The sequence below is a fragment of the Camelina sativa genome, chromosome 6, assembly GCF_030686135.1.
Source record: "Camelina sativa cultivar CO46 ecotype springtype chromosome 6, ASM3068613v1".
In the NCBI taxonomy this organism is placed as follows: Eukaryota; Viridiplantae; Streptophyta; class Magnoliopsida; order Brassicales; family Brassicaceae; genus Camelina; species Camelina sativa.
The window spans coordinates 23,355,867-23,372,524 of record NC_141885.1 but is presented as its reverse complement, the minus strand read 5'-3'; the positions used below and the strand labels follow the sequence as shown (position 1 = coordinate 23,372,524).

The window sequence follows — 16,658 nt, the reverse complement described above, 5'->3', positions numbered from 1 at the left end:
CCATCTCTTTGGTAGTGATAATGGTATGATGAAGATGCCATTTAGAAAAAAAAGGAGAAGTGTAGATCTTGTTATCTTCTTGAGGAAAGAAAGAAAAAGAGAAGTGGAATTCTTGTCTAGCTCATTTGTTTGGCTTTGTGTTACAAGAGAAACATATATATAGCAAATGATTTTGTGTTACTCAATCCGTGATGATCCGTGACTTCAAGCAATGTGACAAAAGCAATAAAAACAAAAGCTTGTGACAAAATCTTGTGACTACCACAGTAATGATCCGTGACTTCAACCATATAACAAGGATACCACAAAAGCAATACAAAACCATCAATACAACCATCATCAATACTAAACCATCAATACAAAAACCAGCAATACAAAACCATCAATACAACCATCATCAATACTAAACCATCAATACAAAAACCAGCAATACAAAACCATCAATACAAAAATCATCAATACCAAAACCATCAATACAAAACCATTTCTAATCCTATTTCTGGTCTTCCATAGCTCAGATATTTCCTTCTCTAACCGGTCGATTGTCTGCGCTGTCTCATAGTTAGTCGAGATTGGAAGGTTATCTACCTTCTGAGACAGGACGTCACATTGTCTGCCCATCTCTCTCATCTCCTCCATAACAGCTTCATCCCACCACTTGTGAATATGCATCTCTCCATCATCAACATTCCCACATGTGTAGAACCTGCATTAACATATATAATTAGCAAATCACTTAATAATCAGTTAAACATAGCAATATGAAAATAAGAGGGGCTGACCATACCGTCTGTTGTAACTTGTAGATAAGAGGGGCTGACCACCACAATAGCATACCTTCGGGAATCCGAACTCAACCTCAGGTTGAGGAGGGTATTGAGTCGCCTCAGCATTCATGAAGCTACTCTCAGCCTCATCCGTCCGAATCAAAGCTTTTATCTCACTGTCCACAGCTTGGTCTGACGAATCATGCTGAGAGTAGCTGTTGTCATGGCCCATCTTATTTATATGAAACATATACACATAGAGAATAGATTGACACAGTCAAAAACACAAGGATAATAGATTAATCATACAAGAACAGTTTGACACAATCAGAACTAAAACAGAAATTCGAACTTAGCTACTAAGAAAATCATACAAAGTAACAACAATCTCAGAAATACTGAGCCACTATCTTATCCTTGATAAGTTGATCAACTTCACTAAGTGGTTCTGGTTTGGCGAGAAGTGTGTCTAGTATGCCAAGCTTCTGTAGCTTCTCCTTTTCAGCCATATCCACCTTCTTTACTTCCCACATGCTCTTATAGTCAGCAAGAGCCTTCCCCTGAGAATTGTTCCTCCTGGCCTTTGCAGCCTTGATACCTTGAGGCCTTTCCTCAAAGACTTGCTCACTGTGGGTTGACTCGGATTGTGAAGCTGTCTCGGATTGTGAAGCTGCCTCGGATTGTGAAGCTGTCTCGGATTGTGAAGCTGCCTTTGAAACAGGTTTCCTCTTTGTTCTGACTGAAGTTGAAGTGTTGTTAAGAGCGTTAAGATTCATCCATTTCTGCTCAAACCTTAACAAACACCAGCAATGCTCCATTGTAAACTTCGTCTTTTGTTCAGCGAAGTAGATGTCATGAGCCATCTTTACCACATCGTTCTCAGAGTGTCCACTACTGTTTAGTCTCTCTGCAGCTGCGTAAGCCCCGCAAAACTTGTTTGTGCACTCATTGATTCTAAACCACCTCTGCTTACAGTTTATGTTCATCCCTTGTTCACCATTGGCTAGAGCATGAGGAGTCTCTGCATAGTATTTGTTAACCCTTTGCCAAAAGCTTCCTCCCTTCTGTTGATTTGCAATAATCGGGTCATTTGAAGTGTTCAGCCACGCACTGATAAGAATTTCATCATCGGCCGAATTCCATTTCTTCCTGTACTTCCTGGCAGGTGTCTCTTGAGAAAGAGGTACATCCTGAGATTCTTGAGACGAGTAAGGAGGTACTTCGTAAGCAACATTGTCGCCAGGTGATGGAAAACTCTTATAAGGAGAGTTTTCTTGGTTAAGAGACTCTCCTTGACTGTTGAGAAGCTCTAAATAACTAGAGGACTGACAGAATGGATTGTAAGAACTCATAGCAGAAGAGTTTTAGATGATGAGGACTCGGAAATGTTGTTGGTTTAACAAAGAAGAGAGATAGAAGAAGATGGAGAAAGATTGAAGGCGGGTTTGGTGTTTAAATTGTGAAAAGATATCAGGTAATAAGTTACCATTCATAATGACCTAACTTACAACAACCTAAGTCTAATCACAATTTATGACAACTGCAAACCATACTCGTACACAACTACACCAATACACAACTTACACAACTACACCAATACACAACTACAAAGCATTCTAGTATCCCATTAAATTGATAGAGGAGATGGTTTAAGACAAAATATTTACGGTTTTAATATATAAGTTTGATCACAATTAAGTTAGATTACAATAAGCAGAGATCATTACCACTAATAATATATATTCTCATAACTTTTAACAGATTTCTTTAAATAGATCACTATTACAAGCAAAGCAATGAATGAGACCAAGTCTACACCAACCAAAACAATTTATGATCAAGAACCTATCATATAAATTTGTTTACCAAATCAATTATTGAGACCAATACAAAGAACAACTAATCAACAACCAAAGCATTAAAAAAAAAAAAATTTACCTCTGACTCAATGATTGTCAACTGCTTCTTCTGTGATTTCCCGTGATGTGTTGCTATCTTTAAGTGACGCTGAGGAAACTCATGAACAGCAAACAATATGCAAGGTATAGTCAGTTTAACATAAAAGAATCAACATTATCCAAACAAAATAACAAAGAGACAAAGCCAGAAACTCATACACTCATCCAGCTAACCCCAGAGACATAATCTAAAAAACTAATTCGAACCAAAACTGAGACATAATCCAAAACCCTAAATCTAAACAAAAATCATCAACATTTGCACCGTAAACCCAAAGATAAAACTATTATCGAGAACAATCGAACCAGAGACTAAACAATCAATGACCAGACGTACCGAATCAGAGGAAAAATAATCGAAACCCTAACCAGAGACGAAGCCCTAAACTAATCGCAGAACCCTAAATCGACGAAACCCTAAACTAATGACAGAACCCTAAATCGAGAGATTAAATTCAGGATAAATAATCGAAACCCATAACCCTAAATCGAACTCTAATAACAAATCAGAGACTAATAAATCGAGAAACAATTTCGAATCCCAGAAACAATATAGCAAACCATAAAATCGAACACGAGTAGAACACTAACCTCCTTTCAATTGATACCGGCGGATAATCTTCTAGATGATATCGCAGATCGATTCGGATGCTTTCGCCGGCAAAACAAGTCGCCGTCGAGAGAGATAGAAACAAGAGAGAGAGAGTCGGAGATAAAAAATAGAAGTCGATGGTTCAATTTTTTTCTATCCCCTATCCAAACAACACAAACAACCGAGAGCATGCCACGTGTAAGAAAGGACGGACAAATAAACGTCCCCTTTAAAGGAACGTTCCTTCGCATAATCACATATTTTGATTTAAATTAAATCGTTTTATTATGAAGGACAGATGAAATATACGCTAATGCAAATGCTCTTATAGATCTTATAGGTAACACCGAGTCTATGAGTTATATAAATTGATTTAGCCGTTACCAGTCACAAACAAGAAGAAGAAATAGTAGTAGCTAGTGTAGTAACAATTTCATTTTGATGTAATACTTACTTTTCACAATTAGTAAATACATGAAATCTTGTTTTCATAAATATAGTTTATGTAATACTCTTCACTATTTATAAAGAGTATGATGTATAGTTTATTTAGTCCCGTAAATCTTTTATTTTGATGTTAGTGTTACTATTCAAAAACATGAGGTCCTTCTAGAGAGTTTGTATACGAGGTTTAAAGTAGCAATTAAAAAGATGGTGGAATCGACATAATTAGATTTTTTTTCCAACCATTGGTAAATCTAGCTATCTGAAAATTTCCAACATATATATAACGTTATCTCATCTTATAGCCGAATGTTTTTAGAAAAACTAATTTCAAGTATGCCCAAATAGATAAGATTCATATAATTTATAATTTTTAATGTGTAAAAGAGTGACAGTCTATATTATTCTAGGGAGAGGACGAGGCTCATGACATATGGACAAGAGAAAGAAAATATAGAAGCATATAGTATGTTAGGGTCGGTCCAAATGAAAACTACGTTTAGGTATGGGGCGGCGAGGCTAAGTTAATTTAACCATAATACTCCATTATCTACCATAATAATTTTAGAATTAAAAAGGTCGCTCTTCTTATTGATAGCTCCACAATCATTCTTTTAAAAATAATCAAATTCTCAAAATATGTTCAGCTTTTAGTTCAAAGAATTGCAAAGTTAGTTGAAACCACTAATAAATGTGAGTTCTAATTTCCTCACAAAGACAGTAACTATATTAACCATGATCAGTTGGTTTTTACTGTAATAACTACATGGATATGAAAATTTTGCTTTTAAAAAAACTAATAGTGGAACAAGAATATATTACGCCAATATCAGTTTCTATTAATAATGAAGCAATGATAAGATTGGTTTAGTATATATTATCATCACAGCTAGCTATGTAATTAATTAGTGAAAAGCAAAACGTCCACAAAAAATTAATCATAATCGTCACAGACAATTCTATATTCATTTTTCATTGAAACGGATAATAAGAACAACCACAAACCTACCAAAAGTAATTCAGTATTGTAATATAATCTAATTAATAATATGTATACGAATTACTCACCATGGACAAGCAAAATTAATAAGAGCACACACTCGGAACTAAACTCTATAGTCTCTATATAAACAACCTTCCTTCATCTCTTCACAATCACATAACAAAAACCACAAAACACATTTTTTCATAACAACAAAAAGTACAGAAATGGCGAAAGACGTGGAAGGACCTGAAGGATTTCAATCTAGGGACTACGAAGATCCGCCGCCAACTCCGTTTTTCGACGCGGAGGAGCTTACCAAGTGGTCTTTGTACAGAGCCGTCATAGCCGAGTTCGTAGCTACTCTCCTCTTCTTGTACGTCACTGTTTTGACTGTTATCGGCTACAAGATTCAGTCAGACACAACCGCTGGTGGAGTTGACTGTGGAGGTGTCGGAATCCTCGGCATCGCTTGGGCTTTTGGTGGCATGATCTTCATTCTTGTCTACTGCACCGCCGGTATCTCAGGTATCGTTTATCAAACCGGACCGGTTCACTTATTTTAAAATTGTGACATTTATAAACGTATCCTTTTGGTTTCTTGTTTATTTGATACCCCAAAACGTTTTTGAAGGTGGTCACATAAACCCGGCCGTGACGTTCGGATTGTTCTTGGCCCGGAAGGTGTCGCTGATTAGAGCGGTGCTTTACATGGTGGCTCAGTGTTTGGGTGCTATTTGTGGAGTTGGGTTCGTGAAGGCGTTTCAAAGCGCTTACTATGTTCGTTACGGTGGAGGAGCTAACTCTCTAGCCGACGGCTACAACACAGGCACCGGACTCGCAGCGGAGATCATCGGAACATTCGTCCTTGTCTACACAGTGTTCTCCGCAACTGATCCCAAACGAAACGCTAGAGACTCCCACGTTCCCGTTAGTATTAATTTCTTCATATTATCAATTAGTAAATTTTAACATGATATGATTATACTTAATACTTTGTGTTACTTTTGTAAAAAAAGGTATTGGCACCACTTCCAATTGGGTTTGCGGTGTTCATGGTACATTTGGCCACTATTCCCATCACCGGAACAGGCATTAACCCGGCCAGGAGTTTCGGTGCCGCTGTAATCTTCAACGAGAGCAAGCCATGGGATGACCACGTATGTTTCTACTCTATATCATCTCTTAATCAAATTATGTTTCTATTGGCTTTCTGGAAATAACAATATATATTTTTGGTCTATATAATTACAGTGGATATTCTGGGTGGGACCATTCATCGGAGCTGCGATTGCTGCCTTCTATCACCAATTCGTCCTAAGGGCATCAGGTTCCAAGTCCCTCGGTTCCTTCAGAAGTGCGGCCAATGTTTGAATTTAGCCACAAAAACCAACAATCATGATAACAACGATTTATAAAATGGTTGTGTTATTATGTATGTACAAAAAATTTGGCAACTTTGCTTTTTAAAACTATGCCCTGTTTTCTTCTTGTTTATTATCTGTTTTAATTGTGGTGTAATGCTTTGATATGTGCCAATGCCAACGTTTGTGTACTCGGAAAAACAATTAATGAAACCAAATTGTTTTGCCTCTTTTTTTCTTCACGTCAATATTTTTAGTTTTACTGATCAAATGTCACACGTACTAAAATTTCAGATGATTACAGTCCATCGCGAAGGATTCAATCCAGCCACAGGTTCCCCTACGGCTAAAAAAAGCTTATTTACATTAATAATTCTTAACATTTACACCAATAAATAAGAAGCATTACTAGTTTAGTTGGTTTTAGAATACAAAACTAGTGTTCAGCTTTTCTTCAAGAAAGTACAAGAAACATATGTTCCTCTTTCCAAAAGGCCCAGTCGCCAGCTCATTCTGAACCCCTAGTTGTGTTTTATGTCTGGCACTTTGTTGTCGACTTGTCGCCCTCGCCTAGTTATATTAGCAAACTCTAAACCACAAGTCAATTGGTAAAATCGTCGTCTCAAATTCAAAATTACTCTACACCATAAATTAAATTTGTGGTTAACACTTTTTGTTCAAGTTGACATTCCCATTCACTATTATAAGCAGCTATACTTTTGTAAATAGTTGAGCATACGCAAGATATAGCTTGTTGGTTCAAATAATTTGCGTCACTTTATTTAAAATATACAAAAGGTCATTTTCACAAATCACAAATAACTACATCAAAGAGAGCCTGAACAAATACACAAAACACCTATAAATGGACACACGTTTGGAAAGATTAAACAAATTAATAAAACCCGATAAAGTTAATCAATCCAGTGTTAATTATCCAAAATTCCAAAAGTAGATCAAGAATCAGGATAAAAAATCATGGTTTAAAATAACTAGAATATAGGAAAATTTTGAAAAATCACTGCAGTGCAGAAAAAAACACTTAGCGTCTTCTTCCGAAGCACCAATATTGAAATTATTGTTTTTGGTTAGTATTTTTGTTGGATATAGGCCCTAAATCCAAAATAAATGTTTTCTTCTAATTACATCCGAAAACTCTCTTCGTCTCTCTATAGTAGTCTCCATCAATCCCCAGATGTCTCAGCTTCTCACATACATCAATAGAGTCAGATTCAGTACCCAGGAGAGAATATTCACATGGTTTCCTTTCGAAACCAGGACCTGAAACAATATGACCGAATGGTGACTGATTTAACTAGAACCACCGACCTTGCTGGTCACCGAGGGTTTGCTTGCGGTTGGATTTGATGCTTCTGTGTTACTACTGGACTGGTTGTCTGGTCGTGTCCAGATCTTTAAATGGCCTTCTCTGCAAGCTGTTATCAATGATTCTTGGGTGAAGATCAAGCCCGAGAGGGGCTCCATGTGAACACGGTGAGCCATGACTGGAGAAAGCTTTGGGACATCGCGCATGCACGGCGCTGGCTGAAGTGTGCCCACTGGAACGATGTTGTCCCAGTGCGCGGACTGACTCCCCGTGCTGTAAGTGGGTGATCCTCCTGGAGGTCTCCGAAGCGGAACTACAATCTCATCCATTTCTAAGTCCCATAGCAGTAACTGTGTGTCCTGTATAGCACAAGCAGGACGAGCCAACACCACAAAGTATAAGTTACTGACACAACATTCACACAAAGTGTGCCAAGGCAATGGAAAACTCACTTTCTAACATATTTTACCGAGCAGATTAACGAATCTATGCCCATAATCTAGCAAATTCCACATGATACATGCTATCGCCCCATATGATCAAAAGAATGTTTCCATGAAAACATTTCACTTCAATTTCCTCACTATCTATTTCTCCTACACTAGGATTATTCTACATTCTTGTGTCCTATTAAACTAAAATACACAAGAATCTGAGCAGCAGTTTATTCACGTTCCTTTTGATGGTCAGAGGTCTATTCTCGTTCTCCAGTAAATATAAAAAACGGAGAGATATTAAGACTGTTCAATCGGTAGTAATAGGTCAAGGCAAATTCTCAACGTGGTACCTGACCAACTGAACCAAACCGATACATGACATTCTCGCCAGACCCGTCTGAATTTGGTGACGACCAATACGAATCAAAAGCCACTCCACTTACCTGTGAGAAAGCAGATAACATTGGTCAAGTAGTGTTTGTGTTACATACAAAATTCACTATATTCCAATTTGAAAACCATACCCATGAATTGTGCCCCTCACCCCACGCTACAACCTTTCGATCTTCCATACTCCAGACTTGAACCAAGTCATCTTCACCTCCAGTCAAAAGGTACTTTCCATCCATACTGTCAGGCCGATCACAATGTTAGCATGCAACAACAATTCCATGGTAAAAGCAGCTTGAGTGAACGAAAATTCAGTTCCTTCAAATGCAATAGGGAAGATTATTTGTCAAAGGATTAGATCCAGTCACCTCCAAGCACAACACAGTAGAGCACCATAATAACTTTTTACACCACACACTAACTTTTGGGTTGAGAAATCAAAAATTCGAAGATAACCTGTACATGGTCAAAAAAAGAAAACGAATGATCAACATTTAAATATGTAGAGATTAGAGAAAGAACTGGAGTCGGCGATAAAACAATAAAGAGCATCATACCATCTCTTCCAACAGTAGCCAAGTATGCTCCATCATTTGAAAATGCAATGCAGTTAATAGCACCTTGACCAATATGCCATCTCGCTCCTGGATTACTCTGCAGGCGTATTTGTGGGAGTGAAAACATAAGTATTATTTTAAAGACAGAAAAGAAACCAATGGAAACACTAGCAAAATCAGGTACCTTGCTATATTTTGCTTTGTCAACTGAAAACTGTGTCGGATCTCTTATAGCAGAAAATGAAGATTCAGTTGCACCATCTTTATTCTGGAAGTATAATAATTACTCTGGTCAGAAGTTAGACAAAATTAGGTAAATGAAAAGTCAAATGCAATAATTTTGTTCCGAATTCAGTGCTTGCCTTTTCATACACGTACAAATTTCCATCGGCATGAGCAACAACAAAAGATCCATCACTTCCAGGCACCCAAGCAATACTAGTACAGCGACTGTTAATAAGAACAAACTTTATCTTATCACATGACACAAATAATATATATATTGTTCCAGAAAGGATATTTCAGCCAGATTTTTGTTAAGTCTAATTTTATCCAAGAAGGGAATCAAGTATAATGTATATTATCTGATTCACTAAATTGAGCGTTACCTAGAGCATATATATCCAGTAAAGTGACAAAAACGACGATAACTAAGTGACCACATCATGTCAATTCAGAAAAATAAAGAAGTTTACAAAGGAAAAAATCTTGCCTGTTATTTACAGAACCATCTTTGTTATAATGCTGAGCATTAACAAGCTTCTTACTGACATCCTGTAACTGCTGTCTTAGTGATACGGTGTAGACTACAAAAATTCACCAAAAGAATAAAGAACAAGACAAATTTCCATCTAGAACATAACTTGATCTCAAAGTTGTACATTACCATCCCCGGAATTCAGCCCAATAAGTAGATCATGTCCATCCTTAGCATCTGGATCAAACGCATGACACATAGGGTTCGAATTGCTAATATGGATAGACTTTACAGGATCCTAAAACAAAGAATATTTCTTTAACAGTGACCAAAACAAGCACATCAAATCAAATCTTAACAAGACTAAAGGAGTAGAAGTAAAGTACCTTGTCTTGCGAGTTCAAGTCACTAATAAAAATAGCATCACCGACATTGAAGACAATATAAGTTCCTTTCCCATCGAAATTTGTATTAGTAGCCGAGGTACTAGAACTAGAGGCAGCGAATGAGGCACCGATTCTCGAACTTGCACCCACGTTTTTGGTCCCTCCATTACCTCCAACAAAACTAAGTGCACGGTTACCATTCCCACCACCCAGTAACCTTGCTGTTGCTGACCGGAAACCGCTACTAGCAGTGAAATTTGACGAAGTACCAGTTGGTGTCGATGGAGCAGGTTTGTCCTTAAGGTGAGCTAGCGTAACCTGACACACCCAAAAATTTCCCAAATCCATCCTCAGAAATTAAAAAAGATGCAAATGAAATGTGCATTTGATACTCCTACACAAAACCCCTTGAGAGGTATACAATTTCACAGTGAACAATTTCCCAAATTTTGCAAACCACATCACAATCACAATTGGAATAGATTAGATTAAACTTCAAATTCAGAGATTAAGACGCACACACAAAAATAAACGAATCAAAGCATATATAACCTGAGTGACGGTTTTGCCATGAGTATAGTGAAGGAGCCCAGAGGGATGCGTCTTCTCGTAGTGAAGCTTGTACTTCCCTTCAGGTGTCTTGAAATACGTCTTGATTCCCGGAGACTGAGAAGGATTCGCCGCCGCCGAAGCTGACGAAGAAGAAGGCCCGGAGGTCATCATACCATTCGAAGTGTTCATCATCTTCGCTCTTTCTTCTTCTTCTCCAACTCTACACAAAAAAAAATCAACAAAATCCCCTTCTTATATCGTCTTCGATGCAAAAAAAATTGCTCTCAAACTCTGTTCATCGTCCGCCGAAAAAATCAAAACGGAACTTCAAATTCTGGATTCTCCCAATGGCTGATTCAACTCTATGAAGAAGAGAATACAATGTTGTTGGTGTTGGTCCTCTTCTCTCCTCTAACTTTGTGTGTATATTTCCGATTTGCTTCTTTTTATTTGCTTTCTTAAATCATCATCATCAATCAAATTGACTATTCATGGATAAATTAAATGTCATCTCAATCAACGGTCACGATCCTGTCCGTGTAATTCAACGGCTAGAGATCTTTGGATCTCTGGGTTTCTCCGAACTCTTCACAGTTGAGGCCCATATACAGTCCACATTATAGGCCCATTATAGTCAGAACCAAAAAAATCTCTTCAGATTCTTGCTGGCGTGAAAGGAATAGCAAATTACATGATGCTTTTACTAGTTGTTTTTAAAAGTCTTTATAAAGTTCAAAAAGCCATCGCAGTATATGCCTAATCACGACCCATGTTAGTCGACAAAAAGATATTGAACGGGTTTAACCGGTAGCCGGTGAAGGTGGTCACTGGTCAGAGGCGGATTAATTGTCCCAGCAAACGTACTCAACCGCTTTAATTTGATTTTTTTTTTTTCTAATAAACCGATCTCCTCTTCATCGGCTTTATTAGTTAGTTCGTACCATCACCGATAAAAAAAAAAAAAAAAGGAAAAGCAAAAACATATATAATTTCTCTCTCTAAACCCTTTCTTTTTCCTAGAAAAGTTGCGTCATTAATACGAAATTTATACCGTCTCTTTTGCTTTTCTCCACCGATCGGTATCATTTCTCATCGCCGGGGGGGAGGGGAACGTTGTGGTAAGGTTTGTAATTGTCTTTGTCCCTTTTTTCCCGATCCTTGTTGTTTCAACCTTTTGAGGTGATGATGATTGCAATTTTATTATCATTATTATTATTTTCTCGTTACCGATCGTTGTTTTGTTTGCTTCATTCTTTTGGGGATTGCGTGTGTGTATGTGTGATGATTGTTTGCTTTTTTTTCGGTTTAATCCGGTTTATTCCCGGTTTTGCTGCTACATCGGTGATTTTTCACGCAATCTTCGGGTTTGATCGCGATCATGTCTCGTACGTAAATCGGAGTCGGTTTTGAGGATACCGGACTTTCGAATTTTGTTAGTTAGCTTTGTTCCGATGCTGAGAACTGAAAGGAGACCAAAATTGGTGGATTAATTTCTACGATGTTTTGGTTAGCTGTTGGTAGAAGTTGTCCATGCTCTGCTCTGCAGCGACGGGCTAGCTAGCTAGTTTGGGATATATTAGCGTAATCTAGGCTTAGCTGGTTTGTATCCTGCAGGTTTCCCCACCACGAACGAACCTCGGGTAGTTGAGAAACTGAGGAATTAACTTATCGGTGATTCAAGTTGTTTGGGAGAGTTGAGAGCTAGTACAACCATAGATTTCAGGTCAGAACTCATCTTCCTTCCTCCAGAACTTTTAAAAAAAAACTTTTTAAATTATAGCTTCGAAACTGCACTTTTCAGACAGATGTTAGTCTCTCATGCTTAGCCTTTGTAACACATAGGATCAGTGGCTACTGGCTGGCCTATCCTTTGCTGTATTCTGATTTGCAGATTTTGTTGTGGACCGTTTTGGTTGTTTGGCAAAAAAAGCAAAGAGGAACTGAACTCAGAGAAGTGATCCAAAAGTTATTAGCGTGGTTAGTTCTACTCCTAATGTTCAGTGACCAATCTTATGGTTGTAAAGGCTTTGTCAAGTTTATTCGATTCAGTTCTTCCGCCTGTTTTTTAGTGGTGTAGGATTTATTCTGATCCGATTACATCTTTATGGGAGTAAGCAAATAATCACTAACTAGTCTGGCCGGCATCACATGTGTACCTGAATGTGCTAGTCATTTAAAGATGCATTCGTCCTATAATGGTATCTGGAATGACATCCTGCCACATACAAGCATTTTATCTGGGTGCACGATGATGTGAAACATAATGCTGATTTCATAAAGCATCCTTTCAAACAACTTACTTTGTTTTACAACCCTTGTGCTCATGAGTCCCGAATTCAGGTGTATGTCAAGGTGCATTGGTGGGTTTAGGATAATAAGAACGCTGAAATAGTAAATGAAGTAGTAAGCTTTTACTGGCTAGCACTTTTGTGGACTAAACCGTTCGCCCAAGGAAGCTGTAGTGTATTCAATATGTGGATCCGAAGAAAAGGAACTAAATTTGGTGTTCTTATTGTATTAGTGAAGTCACATGCTTCATCACTTCCGGTTGGTCTACTTGAAAGGTGTGTGGAGATGGTGAATCAGTTTCTCAATCAAGCACAACAGCTTTGTCACTTGGGGTAGTGTAGTGTATTTTTGGTTAGGATTTCCAAACCTATATCCTGCTAGAATTATTTGCCGGTAGGTGAATTTTTGAGGATTTACTGTAAGCTTATGTCCTGCTATTGGACCTCCATGTAGTTTTCTTGGTTAGTAAACCATGGTTGTAAGTTTAGAGAAAGACATGTACATGGCCTTTATACATACTCCAGATATGTCAAATCTATTGTTTGTAACAAAGAACATTACTTGAGTAGGTGAACAAGCAGTGCATTGATAGGAGCTGAAATGATGATATTAATTGTTTCCTATTTTGCATGGACTTGCTTTGATGCTCTTCTATTCGGAATTTCGGATACAATATATTCGCCCATCCTCTTCTCTATGTCCTACTTGGTTCTCAATAGACTGTTTCTGTAAAATTTATTGACTTTCTGAAAGTGTGTAATTTTATGAACTCCTTGTTACTCTTAACTTTTGATGGCTCTGGTTTGCAGAGGCGAGAACCAGAGTGATGCTTTAAATGCAAAGTCTTCTTAGTTTCCCAATCTTGTTTGCGCTTTGTCTCTTTTTTTCTTTCTTTTGGCTTAACTAAGAAGAAGTACTATATGTCTGTTTTTCTTGACAAACTCTTATCTGTAAGTTATTCTTATGAACTATAGATCTGTACTAGTTAAGGTTTATTTATATTTTGTATAAGCATCGTAAAGTTTCCTGCAGCACAGCCTAAGTCCACGAAACTTGTTTGCTAATGTTTTCATGACATCTGAGGTATAATATGGTAATTCGTACTAGAGTTATCACTGATTTCTTTATACATTACCTTGGAAATGTGACTATCAGAGTGAATACAGATTGGTGTTTTCAGTTACCATTTAGTGCTTCTTGGGTTCACTTTAATAAATACTTTGCATGAAAGAAACATAAATGTGCATTGTAATTACTGGAATATTTTTAAATGTTTTTCTGGATAAATTTTGAATGTTGAGAGAACTTTTCTGTGCAGGTTTAATTGGAACTCAAGGTTGAAGTGTTGTGTAATCATGGGGCACAGACATTTTCCTGGCTCATCCCAATATTTTGATGATGAACATGATCAAGGATGGAATCGTATACACCCAGAGCATCCATATACGAGTCTAGGTAACTAGTCCTCCATATCTATAGATATTTAATCTGTTTTCAATTGATTGAGATCAATTTTTCAACCTCGTTTGCTATGTAAAAGCAATTTGGTTGATGATGCATGTTTATTTTTAGGTTAAGATGTTCCATATGCTTTCACCTATGGGTAGATTGGGTTTCACTAGGCAACAGTTGAATCCTAATAAGTGGATACCCTCGGCTAGTGAGAATTAGGAGGCTGGATTTTATAACCATCCTTGAAACCCTGGCCTTTTTCTTAGAAATATGTCTGGACTTTCTGATTAATATTATCCACCCCATATTTTCTCAGCAAGATCTGGGACAAGTGAGAACAGATCGCATGTTTATCCAGCAGAAAACATATCGAATGAAGGAATGCCAGGTTCTTCTCAGTGGAACTCTTCTCCACGACCAAATGCCTATACTGCCTCAGGTCATAGTGTGGAGAGACCACACTACAATCCGGGGGCTTCGGGCCCATCTCATGATCCTTTCGTGAGTTCGACAGTTGTAACTTTCTCTGCTCCACAGGAGAACTATGTGACGTTTCCAGCTTCCTCTAACTGCAACAACCAGACATGGTCAAATGCTAGTTATGTTGATCAATCTATGGAAAATGTAAGAGGAGCACAAAAGCGAAAAAGCCCGTGTGGTTCTTCTATCTATGAAATGGGCAGTTCAAGCCGATACCACAGTGACAGAACTTCTTCAGACACACCATTCCCCGCGGAATTTCACCTGGGAAAATCAATAAAGCATGATCATGATCCTCATTACATGCCATGGCTCATGAACCAAACTTACCAAAGTAATAATTCGTTGATCAGGGGAGAGGGTTCTTCAAGGAGTGTCCGGAGTCGTCCTACACTTGATTTAGAGACCAGCTTTGATAGAAGTCCGAGACTTGATTCCCATTATGCACACCACCACAGTGTTGAGCATTCTGGCTCAGGTCAATTTCCTGGCCATACATCTCACATAGATAAGGACTGGAACTGTGGTAGACTGCCCCCAGCTCCTAGAGGTATGCAATTTTCAGTTTGTCTCGAGCTCTGAATTTTTTTTTTCTTTTTTATGTCTCTATAACCACATGAATTCTCACCTTGCAGATATAAATGGCTTTAGTCCGGAGACAAATCATTTTCTTCCTGCGAGAAGTGTTGCCAACTGCACGTCTGTTGATACTTCCAGCTATCACCATGGACTTACCGGAAACAGAAACCTTACAGTTTCCCACGGTTTTCCTGGAACTTCAACACAATCTACAAGCAGCAGCCGCTTCTCTCATAGTTCAACACCCACCTATAGATCTTCTTCGCAGGGTTCGCGATTGGGACATGTAGCATCTTCATCTGGAGACAGGTCTCATTTGGTCACTGAGACTTATCCTTCTAGGCATCTAAGGCCACCACCACACATTTCATGGCGTAGCGGTGATCGCCCAGGGAGACGCAGGAGTTCCTATGAGAGGTTTCAGCCTCCTTTCGATGAAGTTGCTCTCCATGAACGGTTTTCATCTGAGGTATGGTATTCCCTTACAGCTACATTATTTTGAGTGGAAGTCTGTCCTAATCCCATTAATTATAAAGATAAGACCCCTTTCATTTACAACTAAATTTTTGGGGGGTATGTAAAAACAGGGATTCATGGACGTAGATCGCCAACCACACTACGATGGATCCAGAAACTCGCCTGATTACCACAGAGACATGAGGCTCGACATCGATGACATGACCTATGAGGTTAATTGCCAAATACTTGTGTTTTGAAACCTCACATAGGCTCACTGATATATATTCTGAATGATTGACACCATCCAGGATCTTCTTGCTCTTGGAGAAAGGATTGGGAGTGTCAACACAGGTCTATCTGACAGAGCTATCTCCAGTTGCTTGTTAGCGACAACGTATTTTCCATTGTATCAAACGGAGGAGCAAAGAAAATGCGCTATCTGCCTGGTAAGATTTGCTTGGCTAATGCAATTTATGGTGAAAGTGAAAAAGGCTAATGGTGATGTGTTAATGGTAATATAAATAGGAGGAGTACAAGGAGAAAGATGAGTTGGGGGAAGTGAAGGGGTGTGGTCATGACTACCATGGGAGCTGCATCAAGAAATGGCTGTCGATGAAGAACTCTTGCCCTATTTGCAAATCCCCTGCTTTACCTGATGCTTCGAAGAACCCATCATCATAAATTATCTTTCTAGTTTTTTAAATACTCAAATGCTTTTAGGTTTATCTTTTCTGTGTGAATGTTATATATATAGAATACAACATTAAGGTTGTCTTATTAGTTGTAAATAGAAGGAACTCCATGATTATTTCTCAAGGGTTATATAATATATGTTATTGCTAATGGCTCTCAAGGATTTCCTAGATGCAAATAGTTGCAGTACACACTAGAACATGATCGACCATACATAAAGCAATGTTTCCTCGTTGCTAATTCGTATTAATGA

At 38.2% G+C, this 16,658-nt stretch overlaps 4 protein-coding genes and 1 long non-coding RNA gene across 22 annotated transcripts; 2 read left to right on the top strand and 3 right to left on the bottom strand.

Moving 5' to 3' along the window:
- Positions 1–243: 243 nt before the first annotated feature.
- Positions 244–999, bottom strand: LOC147942935 (uncharacterized). Its single transcript, XR_015559805.1, has 2 exons — positions 788–999; positions 244–706 (listed from the first exon to the last, which is right to left on the bottom strand). It is a non-coding gene; the product is annotated as an uncharacterized LOC147942935 (long non-coding RNA).
- A 157-nt stretch (positions 1,000–1,156) lies between these two features.
- Positions 1,157–2,119, bottom strand: LOC147942934 (uncharacterized). The gene has a single exon (XM_087456238.1). The coding sequence runs from the start codon at positions 2,117–2,119 to the stop codon at positions 1,157–1,159; it is 963 nt and encodes a 320-aa protein (XP_087312364.1).
- A 2,544-nt stretch (positions 2,120–4,663) lies between these two features.
- Positions 4,664–6,337, top strand: LOC104792502 (aquaporin PIP2-2). The gene is made up of 4 exons (XM_010518673.2): positions 4,664–5,271; positions 5,378–5,673; positions 5,763–5,903; positions 5,998–6,337. The coding sequence occupies exons 1-4, from the start codon at positions 4,971–4,973 to the stop codon at positions 6,115–6,117; spliced, it is 858 nt and encodes a 285-aa protein (XP_010516975.1). The 5' UTR covers positions 4,664–4,970; the 3' UTR covers positions 6,118–6,337.
- Positions 6,338–7,115: 778 nt separating this feature from the next.
- Positions 7,116–11,149, bottom strand: LOC104792501 (uncharacterized). Its single transcript, XM_010518672.3, has 11 exons — positions 10,454–11,149; positions 9,902–10,219; positions 9,705–9,813; positions 9,531–9,624; positions 9,181–9,268; positions 9,003–9,086; positions 8,819–8,915; positions 8,630–8,717; positions 8,396–8,501; positions 8,222–8,314; positions 7,116–7,793 (listed from the first exon to the last, which is right to left on the bottom strand). The coding sequence occupies exons 1-11, from the start codon at positions 10,643–10,645 to the stop codon at positions 7,419–7,421; spliced, it is 1,644 nt and encodes a 547-aa protein (XP_010516974.1). The 5' UTR covers positions 10,646–11,149; the 3' UTR covers positions 7,116–7,418.
- A 13-nt stretch (positions 11,150–11,162) lies between these two features.
- On the top strand, positions 11,163–16,555 carry LOC104792499 (uncharacterized). Of its 18 annotated transcripts, none has more exons than XM_010518668.3 (9): positions 11,216–11,576; positions 12,068–12,176; positions 12,296–12,430; positions 14,061–14,197; positions 14,511–15,224; positions 15,310–15,722; positions 15,841–15,942; positions 16,021–16,158; positions 16,238–16,555. In XM_010518668.3, the coding sequence occupies exons 4-9, from the start codon at positions 14,098–14,100 to the stop codon at positions 16,391–16,393; spliced, it is 1,623 nt and encodes a 540-aa protein (XP_010516970.1). In that variant the 5' UTR covers positions 11,216–11,576; positions 12,068–12,176; positions 12,296–12,430; positions 14,061–14,097; the 3' UTR covers positions 16,394–16,555. The 18 variants fall into 18 exon arrangements, with proteins under 18 accessions (XP_010516972.1, XP_087310666.1, XP_087310670.1 ...); XM_087454535.1 differs by having other exon boundaries at positions 11,329–11,571; XM_087454537.1 differs by having other exon boundaries at positions 11,396–11,576; positions 12,345–12,430.
- Positions 16,556–16,658: the final 103 nt, after the last annotated feature.